Raw genomic sequence first — 13,188 nt, 5'->3', positions numbered from 1 at the left:
ACCAGAGACACAACAGCTTCAGCAAGGGGTCAAACAACAAATACTGACCAAAATGTGCCACAGGGGCATTTCCATGGCATGAATTTTTCTGAGTGTCTGCCTGGGAGCACCACTGGGACTCCTGGCTCACTGTAAGTACAAAACCAGGATATTTGTCCAATGCTTCAACCTTTTTCTGGATGATTTTTTGACAGAGTAATTATTTTTCTTCTTTACATTGCCAAAGAGCATTAATTTCTGGCTAAGCAGGGATTTAGTGGTTGGATTTCATTTCGTTTATTTAACTTTCTGAGGATGGAAGTTGAATACTCCTTGGCATCATGGCTCACACATTAGCTACTGGCTCCTGGCCACATGCAGCCCCTCATCTCCTCTCTTACCCACAATGGAGGGGCAGGACCAGCTCCCCAGATCACTCCAATTGGTGCAATACCAAAACCAAAACCTTCCACACCTGATATGTTGGAAAAATCCAGCCACAGTCTGCATGTTCAATATTAGATATTCCTTGGGAAAGTCTGAATGGTTTTATGTCTGTGCAAAATATAATCAAGGAGGGCTTTCAAAACCATAGGCTGCTCTCCAAAACTCAGGATTAACCACTTTTCTTTGCCACCACATGCCCTGGCAGACAGGGAGGTGGCACTGAGCCATTTTGGCTTCTCTGTTGTCCCCTCATCCTGGGTTTTGTTTTAATTTCCATAGAGTAGTTTTTTAAGAATTGATTTTAGAGCCATGACAACGCCAAGTAAGATGGTTTATGGGCATTACTGAAATGTAGTAACATGGTTTATGATGTTTGATTAAGAGGCTGTGCATGCTCTTTTATGCTGCATGAATTGGTCATTCATATCTTCAGACGTAAGTCCAGTAAGAACAGCAAAGAGTAATATTTGCTGTTGCTACACTCCCACTTAAATTCACAGTACAGATGGGAAAGGGCATTCCCAGCATGATGTGGTAGAGGTGCTAGTGAAGATTTTCAAATGCCAATTTCCAAAATTAAATAAACCCTCGATCTTTTGTTCTCCTAATCTCTGTTTAAAGCTCACATTAATGTCACCAGTGTAAGAGCAACATGTACTTAGGAAGGGTCTTACTCAGATTTGCTTTTGTGAAATGTCCATTGTTTGGAATGAGGAATTCCCTGGGACGTGTTTCATTAGAAATCAAGGAGAAAGGTGCTCTCCAGCCCTCACCTGACTCCAATGGTGAACATGCTGAGGAGATGCTTCCCTTGCAACCACCCAATGAGCATTATCAGACCTGGGGGGGGGGAAACAATCCCATTAAAAAAAAAACTTAAATTCATAAATCTCTAACCTTCCTTAGCTGTTGTTTTAGAACTAAAAGTGCAATAGAACCCCAAATATCTCCTTCAGAGTTGTCTCCTCTTAAACCCCCAAAGTCCAGGTAACCCCCATTAACAAGGACTTCTGGGAAAGCAGCCCTGGAGCACAGAGGGATTCCACAGCCGACCATGCCAGTGCCAGCATTGTGTCCCACTCACCAATTATGCCAAAGGAGAACAGGCTGAGCTGCTTCCCCAGTCTGTCCATGTTTTTCTGGAGAGGTGTCTTGGGAGTCTGGAAAAATCAGAGAATATCCGGTTTTCTTTGCTTGTTATGTGGGATCAGAAGATTCTTGTCAGCCTGGAACAACTGATCCACACAGTCCTGCTTATCCTTTCTGTGGTCCCTACACTTATCCAGTGCTTACCCCACCCAAATTCCAACAGGGTCTGTTGGGCACAGACCATCCAGCAGGGAGTGAGTCTGCCTCAATGCACTCAAGACAGGCAAAAAAAGTGGGAGAAGAGATGAATTAATCACATTAGTTTGCAGCTGGGGAGACAAGGTAGAGACAGACTAATCTGGAAAGTTCCTTGAGTCTAGGACTGGATAATGTGTGTGCAAAGCCTCTGGGACAGGGATAAAAAGTCTGAAGCCCATCCCCATGGTCTGTGCTCTCTTCTCCAGGGCTGTCTGTGACCTGGCAGACCCGAGCAGACCCTTCTCCTCCACTGAGCCAGCTCAGAGAAAGTTTCAGGCCAAGGAAGGTACCAGACCTGAGCTCCTGTTCTGCAGCAGCACTTTGCAGAGACCTGCAGAGCATCACAGCAGCACAGAACAGTGTCTGCTTCTGCTTTCCTGTGATTTCTTGTGTTAATGGATCAAGAGTTAATTAGTTTCTAGACCCTCATCTGTGTTAGTTCAGAGATCTGACTGGTGAGATCTTGGCATGTGTAGAAGTTAAAGTTTTTTATACCTACTGGAAAATATGTGTGTGAAATAAAAAAAGAAACCACAAGTTTTAGGTGACTATGAAATTAGATACAAGCTACATATCACAAGTCTGGATTTAGAAGCCTAACTCCTGCTAATAACCTTCTCTTTCAGATACAGCACTTTTGGTGTCCCTCAGTCACACAGGCATTTTGTAGCAGGAACAGAACTGAACCCAGAGCATTAACTCTTGGGACTGCTCCTGCTCACAGACTTTCATCCAGGACATTCAGCATTTCCACAGACACAGACTGTGTTACCTCTTCAGCTTGCATCATTTTGAACACCTCGCCAAACTGGGAACTTTCACCTGTGCCAATAACTACACCCTGAAAAAAAGGAAAAAAAAAAAGAGATGGAGATGAAAAAAATCTAGAGACTCACCAAAATGGTTTGGGTTGGAAGAGACCTTAAATCTCATCTCATTCCAAGCCCTGCCATGGGCAGGGACACCTTCCACTAGACCAGGTTACTTCAAGCCCTGTCCAACCTCACCTTGGACACTCCCAGGGATGGGGCAGCCACAGCTTCTCTGGGCAACCTGTGCCAGGGCCTCACCACCCTCACAGTAAATAATCATAATGTCTAACCTAAACTTGCCCTCTGTCAGCTCAAAGTCATTCCCCTTTGTACTATCACTCCATGCCCACACCAAAAGAATCTGTAACTAAAGCCAAGGAAAAGCTGGATGATGCCAGGACTCACTTTTCCCTTCCCGTACTGCACCAGGGTCCCCATGAACACAACATTGCTCAGTGTGGTTAAGTCTCCAGCTTCCAGCAACACAGTGTCAGTCTTGTTGCAAGGCTCAGCTTCTCCAGTAAAACTGGATTCATCCACCAGTAGATCTGTAACCTAATTAAAGAGACACGTTTCTGGCACTGTTAGGACAAGGAATTCCCAAGCCAGGCTCTTCCATAGCTGTATTTACCTCTATCAGCCTGAGGTCTGCAGGAACCCTGTCTCCAACAGACAGGTAGATGATATCTCCAGGCACCAGCTCTCGTGCTAGAAGATGCTGCAGTTTCCCTTCCCTTAGGCTATATCAGATAAATGGAAAAAGAAGAAAGCAAACCAGGCTTTGAGGTTTTTATTCCTCCTGCAGGCTTGGGAATGTGACTGGCAGGAAAACAAGAAGCCTTGCCCCAAAGAACTTCCAATGTAAATAAGGACATAAAATCCTCATAATGATGAGAAGAGGATTATGTTCAGTTTAGACTCAGTTTTAACTTATAAACAAATGGGCAGGTTATGGATGATTTACATTTCAGCAATAAGTGAATTATACAGTATTAAGACAGTAGATAGGAGTGACAAGAGGGTGTGCTTTCATGATCTGAATAATGAAATGCAGATTCTTTAACCTAAAAGGAAGCTTTTTAAAGTTACAATTAGCCCTGTCATTCCACTGTTGCATCCAAAGTACAGCCTTCTAAACAGTCAGATGCTTATGGTGTCATATCATAAATAAATAAAGAACCAACAGTGGGGTTTGTAAGCTCCAAACCAGGGTGAACTTTGGACCAGAGGAAAACCCCACACCTCTTTGGCAGGGCCAGGCTTCCCTGAGTCTCAACGCTTATTTATGTTGGCCTTGACAAAACTGACTTGTGGAGACTTAAATAGGAAGAACTTTTCCTGTAATTTAAGGCACTGACAGCAAACATCAAAGCCCTCAGGGCAGCAGGATCTCACACACCCTGTGGCTGCCCCAGGGGCTGTGGAACTGCTGTGCTCCCATGTGCCTGACAGGTGTGTACAGAAACAGGCAGCGAGGAACCCCAGCCCACGTGCACCTCCACTCCTGTGCTGGTTTGTGCCAATCTTTTAGGGGTAAAATTACCCTAAAGTCCCCCAAAAATACACAGGTGAGGTTTTCCCTGCCCAGGGAATCAGTGACACACAGGAGGCTGCAGGGATCTTTATGCAGGGTGTGGAGTGGGACATTTCAGCGACCTTCAGGTCTCTGAGCATTTATTCAAATACAGGGTGCCTACTTTAATTATTTCATCCCCTTTTCCTGTGACTTGCAGCTGCACCCACGCACGGTGCCATCCCTCCAGAGGACCAGGGTCTCATTATGTCCATAAAAACCTGAAGGAATTTTCTTCACCTGGTGGTTCTGTCCTCCTACCCCCATCCCTGCCAAACCCCTGCAGTGGGAATGTCTCACCAGTTGCACTCGGGGGGCACCAGCTTGTTGAGTTCTTCCAGAGATTGTTCCGAGCGATATTCCTTTTAAAGGAGAAAGGAGAAGAAAGCCAGGAGTTACAGGAGAGGGCTTGCTCCTAACAGCCACGGCCATGGAACTGAGCTCTGGATAACCTACCTGGATGAAGGCCACAGTGACCACGATGAGCACGGCCTGTGAACAAGGAGGAGTTACAGGTGTGGACACAGCAGCTCAGGGAGCCATCCAAAGGCTGGGGTGCAGGAGAGGTCCCACCTACCATGGTGATGCTCGCTGCATCCTCGTATTCCTTTGTGATGACACTCACCAGAGCTGAGGCCAGCAGCAGGAGGATGAGGGGGCTTTTGAACTGGAAAAACAAGAACAAGTGGCAATATGAAATTAAATACGGACCTGCTGAAGCTGAGCTGGTGCAGAGCTCAGCAGGAAGGATTCAGGTGTGGTTTTGCTGCAGGGACCCTCCTTGCTCGTGCAGCAGCATTGCTCTGCCCAGAAAGAGGGTGCAGCACCTGCAACCAGGCATCTGCAAATCCCAATCCTGTACAGGGTGCTTTGGGGACCAGCAGGACAAGGCTCACACCAAAAGGCAAAAGTTTTCTCACTTTTTCCCCCTTTGCACAGGCAGTGCTCCCCTTTGCAGGCACACAGCACAGGCCTGACTCCAAATGCTCCTTGGATGCACAGTAAGTACACTCAAAGACTTTATTGTCTTTTTAGAATTTGAAACCAAAAATCCTCTTGCCTTTTTTTTTTTTTTTCATTTTTTCATTTTTTCTTTAATTAATCTGCTCAGCTCCTCATTGGACCAAGGCTGTGGGAGTCAGGTATTCACCTTTTCACTTCTAAACATGGATTTTAAGGCCCATTCTCCTACCTGAGAACATTACATCTCCGTTGAGCTAATGTGGGAATTGTTGGAAAGGAATTCAGTAGATAAAGAAAAACTGCCTGTTTTGGGTAACAGATGTGTGGAGACGCTCAGTAGGAAAGCCAGGGTTTAAATGTCTTCCTTGCTGAAACCAAAGGTGAAAATCCCTCCACTTCTCTTTAGAAAACTGGGGCAAAGGGGATGTTTACAAAAAATAGCAGCTGTAAAAGACAAAGCAAGTGTCTGCTGAGGGATGACGCTCAAGTGCAGGGTGTGAATGGAGTGGGACTGCAGCAGCTCCTTCAGAGACACCAACAGGTTGCAGGAGGCTCAGAGATGCCCCAAAGAATTCCTTTGGTGCCTCTGTAAGAGAAACTGCTTGCTAAAGTTGAGCAGAAAAAACCAGCATCTCACTTGAAGAGATGTAGAGATAATTACCAAGACCTTAAAGAATGCCAATCATATAGAAAAAAGTGGTAAATCATGACATAAAACTGAATTCTTTCAAAGCAACTAAAATCTTCATAATTTGACTAAGCAAGAATAAAATTAGTCAAATTACTAGTTGAAAATAAAAAATAAAACCAAACAAAACAGACTATTCTTGTTTAGTGAAAAGCTCTAAAAGAGAGGTGAAAGATGCTTTAAAAAGTTATGAGAAATAGTTAATAAAAGCAAAACTCAAGGATAACTCAGCTGAGGGAAGACAAGATTGCAAATACCATCTTCTGCCTGGCTTTTTGGGGAAGCTGGCATGAAATCATGGATCTTCACAGTTCCTGACACCATGTGTGAATGATTCTGTCACTGATGTATCACTGATATCACTGACACTGCCCTGGGCTCCACAGCTGCCCCTTCACTGCAGGTTTAGGCCTTTCCCTCACTGTGGCAGCCAAAAATCAGAGCAGATTTCAGCTGCTACCGGTTCTCCTCAAACCTTTCATGATTTTATCACTTGCCTTAAAGGGAGTAAATATGCTCCAGCAATCGGGGCACTGATCTTGATTTTTGATACAGCTTTTGCTTTGTGGGCTGTGTGGAGATGAAAAGGTTTATTTCTACTAGAAGATGTTATCTTCACACTCTGCATGGGGACCTCACAATGGTTTTTCCAGGGAACAGACAGTTTCTGTGTCCAGGGCACAGCCTGTCCCAAGGCTGAACGTCTGGAAGCAGAAACTCTGACTAGTTCAGTGCAGAGACACTCTCAGCCAGGGGACTTTGCCAGGAAATGAGAATCTGTGCAGAAAATCCCTTACCTGGTCCAGATATTTCTTCCATATCGGCTCCTTCTTCTCGACTGAAAATTCATTCCAGCCGTGTTTTAACCTGCGCTGGAGCACGGAAAACTCAGACAGTCCAGTCTGTAAATCAACCTAGAGGGAAAAAACCCCAAACCCAACCCAAATATTATATATTGTTACGGAAAACTTATTTAGGCAAGGTTGTGTTAAACCCCTGTAAGCAGACTGGGCAAGACGTTCATGGCTCAGTTCCCCACAAAAAATTAAATCTGCCCACTCTTTTCCTCTTTAGTTATTTATTTTCATTAAACTATAAAACTTTATGAGCAACCATTACAGAAAACCTTAAAGTAAGCACAAGTTAATTAAAAAAAAATGTATTTCCAAAAGGGAGAAACCCAACAGTAGATAACAAATTAGAAATCTAAAACAGTAAAGGAAAGAATTGATTTCTGATTTTACTGTATATTTAAAGAAAAGTATTAAAATAAAAATACTCTGACGAAATTCAAAGAGAACAAAATGAGAAGGGATAAGAGCTATTTTGCCTGGATTTAAAAAAACACTGAGGTCAGAAACCACAATATAGCCAAGTATTATAACTTTCCCTGGCCTTTTCCTCCTTGAATCCCAGTGTCTGAGCTGTGCAGCCTGTGCTGGGGCCCCTCCTCAGCCTCAACCCCTGCCAGGGCTCCATTTTCCAGGCTGGGCAAGGGAATTCTTTCACCCACAGAGCAGTTCACTTCAGTGAAACCCTTCCCTCAGACAAACAAAGTCCAAATTCCCAATGCTGATCCTTGAGCCCATCCAGGCAAGGATTCTCTCCATGTAAATGCAGAGGAATTGGGCACTCCAGGAGTTTGCATGAGAATTAAAGACCTGTTTTGCTGCTCAACCCCTTCCCACGGGCAGATCCCATCACCTGCACCCCATGTTGGCAAAGACCCGCACAAATCCTTACGTTCAGAGCTCTTGCCAAGTCTTCCTTGTGGCATTTACAGGCATCTTTCGGGGGCACAACTGTCACCTCCTTCTCCTGCTCAATTATTTTCAGTTCACAGTCCTCCCGGGGCTGAGTAAACAAGACAAAGCAATCGTTAGGTGAGAGCAGAGCAAATGAAAGCATTTCAGCACCTCTTTGCTCCTTCCTCTGATCCCACTCCCTCCCCTCACCTTGCCAGATGCGCAGCTTCAATTAGCTACACACTTCTCAAATCACAGCTTTATACCATCCACTAATTAATCCTGATTACAGCCTCCAAGCCAGGTGTCATTCTTGTAGTGGAAGAAAGGCCATCAGGAGCTGAGTAGCCGAAAAGAGAAGCTGCTGATGAGAAAAGTGTCAGGCTGTGCTGTTTGAGGTGTCCTGTCCCACATGAGCATTTTTCCATCTCAGTGTCTCACCAGCCCGCTGCACACTCAGCACTCAGAGTAAGGAAAAAACCCTTTCCCCTTGTTAAAGACATAATAAATGAACTGAAAATGTGAGCTAGGAAAATCTCTGAGCCAGCAGATAGAGCAAAATCTCCTCTCCCAAATGCAGGGCTGTTTTGCTCCACCACTGATTGCACAGATGCTTCCAAGCAGGATAAATCTTCTTGCTCCATCCAGGCAGCCCAAGGTCTCAGCACCCCAATCTCTCTTTCCTTTCAAGATCCCTCATTTTCTTATCAAAAATACACTTTCCAAAGCAGCAGCATTCCCTGAAATCTCAGCCAGGTCCATGACAGAGATGATGTGACCACTACTGCAGGGCAAGTGCAGAGAGGGAGAAATCTCACCCTTCCGAAGGGACAGTGATTCTGTTCCCATTTACCTTCATTCATGAAGCACCAGAGTGTGTGTTCATTAAGAAAGGCATTCCCAGGGATTGTGGTGCTCAACCCTGGCTGGAATTTGTCACCTCTCCCTGCTGCCAGCACCCAGGGGTGTTTGCTGTGGGATTCATCCAGGTCTGGCTCATCTACAGCTGAGCAAGGCTTGGAGGATTTCAGGGGTGTCTGCAGCAGTACTTGGGTAATTAGTCCTCCTGAATAGTCAGGAGCTTTCTGGGAACATCCAGTGATTTACAATGTAAGATAAATGCAGGAAATCAGAAATGCAGAAAAATCTCCCTGGCTGTTTGCTCTCACTGGGATGTGCAATTGGTTTCACTCTCTTGGTTTCTGGAGAGCTTATAGCAGGTGAGCAAGGAGCATCTCTAAGCCCTGCTCCTTGAACAGGCTTTAGCCACATCCATCTGTTGCAGCCCCCTTTTAATGGCCATTTCCTGACCCACAGCTCAGCTGCCAACACGTGGGACACCCACCTGCTCCCAGCAGAAAAGCACACATTTTGCCCCAAGAACACCCTGCCTTCCCCAAACCCTGGCAACTGGCCCAAGATCTCCAAGGGTTTTCCTGCTCTCATGATTCCCTCATGCTGGTGACCACACTTTGCCCAAAGAAGCTGCAGTATTGGTCCCCTTTTCTGAGCCATACCAGCACTGGACATCACCCTTATTTCAACATCTCCCTAATGGGCGTCTCTAGAAGAGGCAAAAAAAAAGTCCTTCAGTGTTTAAAATGGATGATTTATATCCCTATTTGTGTGTTCTGGTTGTGTAAATTCATCAGTCCCCTGCAACTTTGTTGACATTCAGACACTGCAAGCCTGAGAGCCATCCATGTGTCTAAGGAGATGGAAGGACTTGGTGGGAAGAAAACCCAGGGCTGTCACAGATAGACACATCCCTGCATTCATTACCATCCTAATTAATGTGGCTTCTACAGGCTCCTCTGTGCTGCAGGTGACACACTCGGATATCAAGGTATAGACTTGCCTTGAAGGATTTTAAATTTTAATTAAAGCAGCTGGAGGGCAGGAAGAGACCTGGGCATGAGGATGACATGCCTGCAGTCCCCGGAGCCAGCAGGGCAATCAGGGCCCAGCTCTATTGCTAATATTTACCTCCAAAAAAGTGTGGAGGAAATAAATGACAAAAGCCATGGATGTGCCCAAGCTGTGTGTGATTTCGTTCAAAATGGTGACAGCTCCCTGCTCCCGACAGCCAGGGGCTGTGGGGAAAGGAACAGCTTTATTGGGATGAGTCCATGTGCAGTGGTTGGCTTACACCTGGGATCTTCCCACCGGATGAACAGCCCCAGTGATGCTAAGGTCAGAAAAGCAGCAGTGAGACCTCATCTCACTCTTCCTCTGCAACATTCTGCCAGTGCAGAGCCCCTTTTCACATCCCACCCCATGGATGTTGGGCACCAGGCAGCGTCCTGAGCAAACCTCTTCATAAACAAACCTCTCCTTGAGCATCACTTGCTTTTCTATTTACATTGCAAAGCAGATGTGGGTTATCCACATTATCCATTTACTTTTATAACCTTTATCCTTTAGACACAGGAGTGCACAACTCCACACAGCAGGGCAGGAAGAAGTAACAAAAAGCTAATTATCAGTTTATCTATTGCTTTGCAAGGTCAGGAAATACTGGAGGCTGTAAAGAGCAGCTGGTGGGGGCCGGGAGCCACCTCGGAGGTACCTGCACATCCCTCATCCCGAAACAATCCATCAATTGTCATGCTGAGCAGCCCATGTGGGAGAAAGAGAGCATAGGACTTTCTGCAGAGCACACAGCCCTTTTTGTGTACTCTGGCAAACAGCCCAAAAGATCAGTTCTCGGGATTTTCCCCCACCTCTGCCTTTACTGAGACTTTGCATATTCTTTTTCTGAGTCTGAGATTGCTTTGGACCAGTTAATGTACTGTAATCCAGAGTGGGCCCGGTTATTTAGTCTACAAGAAACCCTTTAACTTTATCCTTAGAACATAAACTTCATCCTTATCAAAGATGCAATAAATAAATCAAATCATCCCCTCCAAAGCCCTTTACATGGCTGGGTTTTTTTTGCAGATAGGACAGGCAAAATTCCTCTGTCTCAGGGGTGCAGGAATAATTCAGAATCCAACCCACAGCAACCCTCAGCTTGGACCAAAATACTGCAAGTATTTTCAAGTAAAGAAGCAAAATACCATTGAGCAGGGAAAATGTGAGTCATTTACCAGCCTAAATCATAAACTGAGAATAAGTTCCTTATTTATCAAGTTCCTATTTTCATTTCACACTGCTGCCTGCTCCCTATCCTGTACCAAAACTCAGGTTGTCTCCCTGTCCTGTTATGCACACATTGCTCTCTGCATGGACCAGAGCTAAAATTCAAGAGGGGTTTAGATTTGGAAGTAAATACATGTCACTATTTATTTTGTCACAGCAGAAATGGTGCAGCCAAGGAACAAGCCAGACTAATTGTCAGCAGCCTCTTGCCTATGTATGATCAGAAATCTCAGCTTCCCATCAGACCAGGGTACAGATATTCTCTGTGACCTCATCAAGATTATCTTTTCCTGGGATTTTGGGCTCTTTGTGAGCAATGTAGAGCAATATCTCCTAACCCACTGTGTGGTGCACAGGGTAAGAGTTCAATGTCTTATTTTCTTCTCCCTGTAACCTCACCAACCCCCACATTGGACAGATGAGACTCAGAAGAGAGCAGGGGATTAGCTGAAATCTCATCCGAGAAAAGGCCTCAGTCAGACAGTAAGAAAAAGCACAGGAATATTTCCATGTGCATGGATGGTGCTCGTTGGGATGGGAGTAAGGGCTTAATGCCACGTGCTGAAGGAACTGGACAAATGGGGTCCATGTGAGAGAGCACCCAACCAATCTGTCATGTGGGAGAAAAAATAGGGCTTGGGCCATGGAAGACCCTGTGCTGAGCAAACAATCACATAATCCCAGACCTGAAAATTTTGAGATGAAAAAATGAGGAGAACAGCAAATGTGTCACCCAAACCACCACTTTTTGGTCCATCTGCACCAAGGAGAAGTAGTGAGAGCAGGATGGGGACATCAGTGCTCTACACTGGCATTTTTGGAGGAAAAGAAAGCATCATTTCCAAGTGGACTCTGCAGGTCTGAGCCAAAGCTGTTCTTGGCCACTCATTACCAGCATTGACAGCAGCAACAGCACAGAGGGCAGCCCGAGGGTCACAGCCCAAGGAGTCACAGCCCCTCCACTACTGACCAGGGGACCCCCGAGGACAGAGTTTTAAGCCTTACTCTTCATTTCCCCTCTGCTGGGCAGTGCTGGCACGTTGTGCCCACACTCCAGAGCTCACACAGCACCCATGGCCACATAGCATGTGCTCTCCCCCACGCTTCCTTAATTTTGAGCCTCCTCAGTGCAGAGAACAATGTTCCTGGGCAGGACTCAGGCCTGAGCTTTATGTCCTGCGAGTATTGCATAAAAGCAAGGCTCCCCATTGCTCCCCACTGCCTGGTAAACAACATTAATCTCACCCCTCCTTGCACAGGGAGTGACTCGGCTGCTCAGGAAGGGAGAGCGCAGCGGCAGCAATATCGAGTTACCGGTGGGACGAAGGAAACAAAGTAGACAAAATTAACCCCAATTACACAAACTATTTCAGCAGGTCCAGGCAAGAGGCACAGGCAATCCTCACCTCCTCTTCCGGCTCTCCGCTTCCAAGGGGCTGATACTTCTGCACGAAGCGGAAAAATGACCTTTTCTGGAAGAGTTTGGTGAAAATCCCTTCTCCCATCTTCTCTGCGCTGCAGTGGGAAGTGCCCCAGGGCCACCGGGATGGGGCCACCGGCTGCTGGAAGTGCTGGCTCCAATTCCCCTGTGAGCTCAGGGCTGGAGTTACCTGCAGGGAGAGGCACCTTCACCTGCCGCCAAGTCACGCCTTCGGCCGGCGGTGCCGGAGGAGGCTGCACACCCTGGGAGCCACGGCAGGGTGCTGCCCGTAAAACCCTGCTGGGGGAGCCTGGCTGTGTTTGACGCCGTGCCTGGGACACGAGTGAACTCGATATGTGTGTGTGTGTGACAGCACCTGAAGAGCAGGTTGAGGTTTTCCTCCGCCCTCTGCAAGATTGTTGCGGGAGGAGCGTCGGCGGTGCCACATCCCGGGCAGCAGATAGGGCAGGTGTTTTGCCAAGGCTGCTGTGTGCAGAGGTAGGACAGGTTACACACACTGCCCAGCCTGTTTGTAAACTTCCAGGCTGGGGTAATCCTCCTTAGGAAATGCTCCAGTCAGCAGAAGGCCGGTATTTATAAGTATTTGCATCAGGGACAGGGCATGAATGTGTGATGTGGGAATTTGTGATGATCATTTGTAAAACCACAGTGTTTTATTTCGTGGTGGATCACAACATGCAGCTAAAGTTGGACTTCAGTGTCAGGAGCTGGGCTTTGATGATTCCTATGGGTCCCTTCCAACTCAGGATAGTCTATGGTTCTATCATTCCATGATTGATAAAGTTCACCAGTTACATCATTTCCAAAGATTTATGGCTACCTGTCAGGGAGCATCATGCTCTGGTTGGCATCATGAGAACTACATCCTCCCCCAGGCATCATGACTGTGGGATTCACTTACACTTAAATTGTCTCTGAGGTGTAAACTATGAGATTAAGATACTCCTTTAACAGTAAAAACCGCATCAAGGGAATAGATGTCATTCCCAGCAGGAGGAAAATAGACGTGCAATTTCCTGCAGAAGAATAGTTTTCTCCAAGGAGATCCAGAT

At 46.2% G+C, this 13,188-nt stretch overlaps 1 protein-coding gene across 1 annotated transcript in view; it reads right to left on the bottom strand.

Annotated features, from left to right (window-relative positions):
* The window catches only part of ATP2C2 (ATPase secretory pathway Ca2+ transporting 2), a 26,306-nt gene extending 13,118 nt beyond the window's left edge, over positions 1–13,188 (bottom strand). The window contains exons 1-11 of the mRNA XM_064670965.1: positions 12,102–13,188; positions 7,553–7,663; positions 6,607–6,723; positions 4,736–4,825; positions 4,615–4,650; positions 4,459–4,520; positions 3,217–3,325; positions 2,991–3,140; positions 2,546–2,614; positions 1,511–1,586; positions 1,200–1,266 (exon numbers count right to left, since the gene is read on the bottom strand). Coding sequence (XP_064527035.1) covers positions 1,200–1,266; positions 1,511–1,586; positions 2,546–2,614; positions 2,991–3,140; positions 3,217–3,325; positions 4,459–4,520; positions 4,615–4,650; positions 4,736–4,825; positions 6,607–6,723; positions 7,553–7,663; positions 12,102–12,200 — 986 coding nt within the window. The 5' untranslated portion in view covers positions 12,201–13,188. The remainder of the gene's footprint in view (positions 1–1,199; positions 1,267–1,510; positions 1,587–2,545; positions 2,615–2,990; positions 3,141–3,216; positions 3,326–4,458; positions 4,521–4,614; positions 4,651–4,735; positions 4,826–6,606; positions 6,724–7,552; positions 7,664–12,101) is intronic.

The sequence above is a fragment of the Pseudopipra pipra genome, chromosome 14 (assembly GCF_036250125.1).
Source record: "Pseudopipra pipra isolate bDixPip1 chromosome 14, bDixPip1.hap1, whole genome shotgun sequence".
NCBI lineage: Eukaryota > Metazoa > Chordata > Aves > Passeriformes > Pipridae > Pseudopipra > Pseudopipra pipra.
Note: the sequence above shows the minus strand (reverse complement) of the source record. Positions and strands in the feature narration are given on the sequence as shown.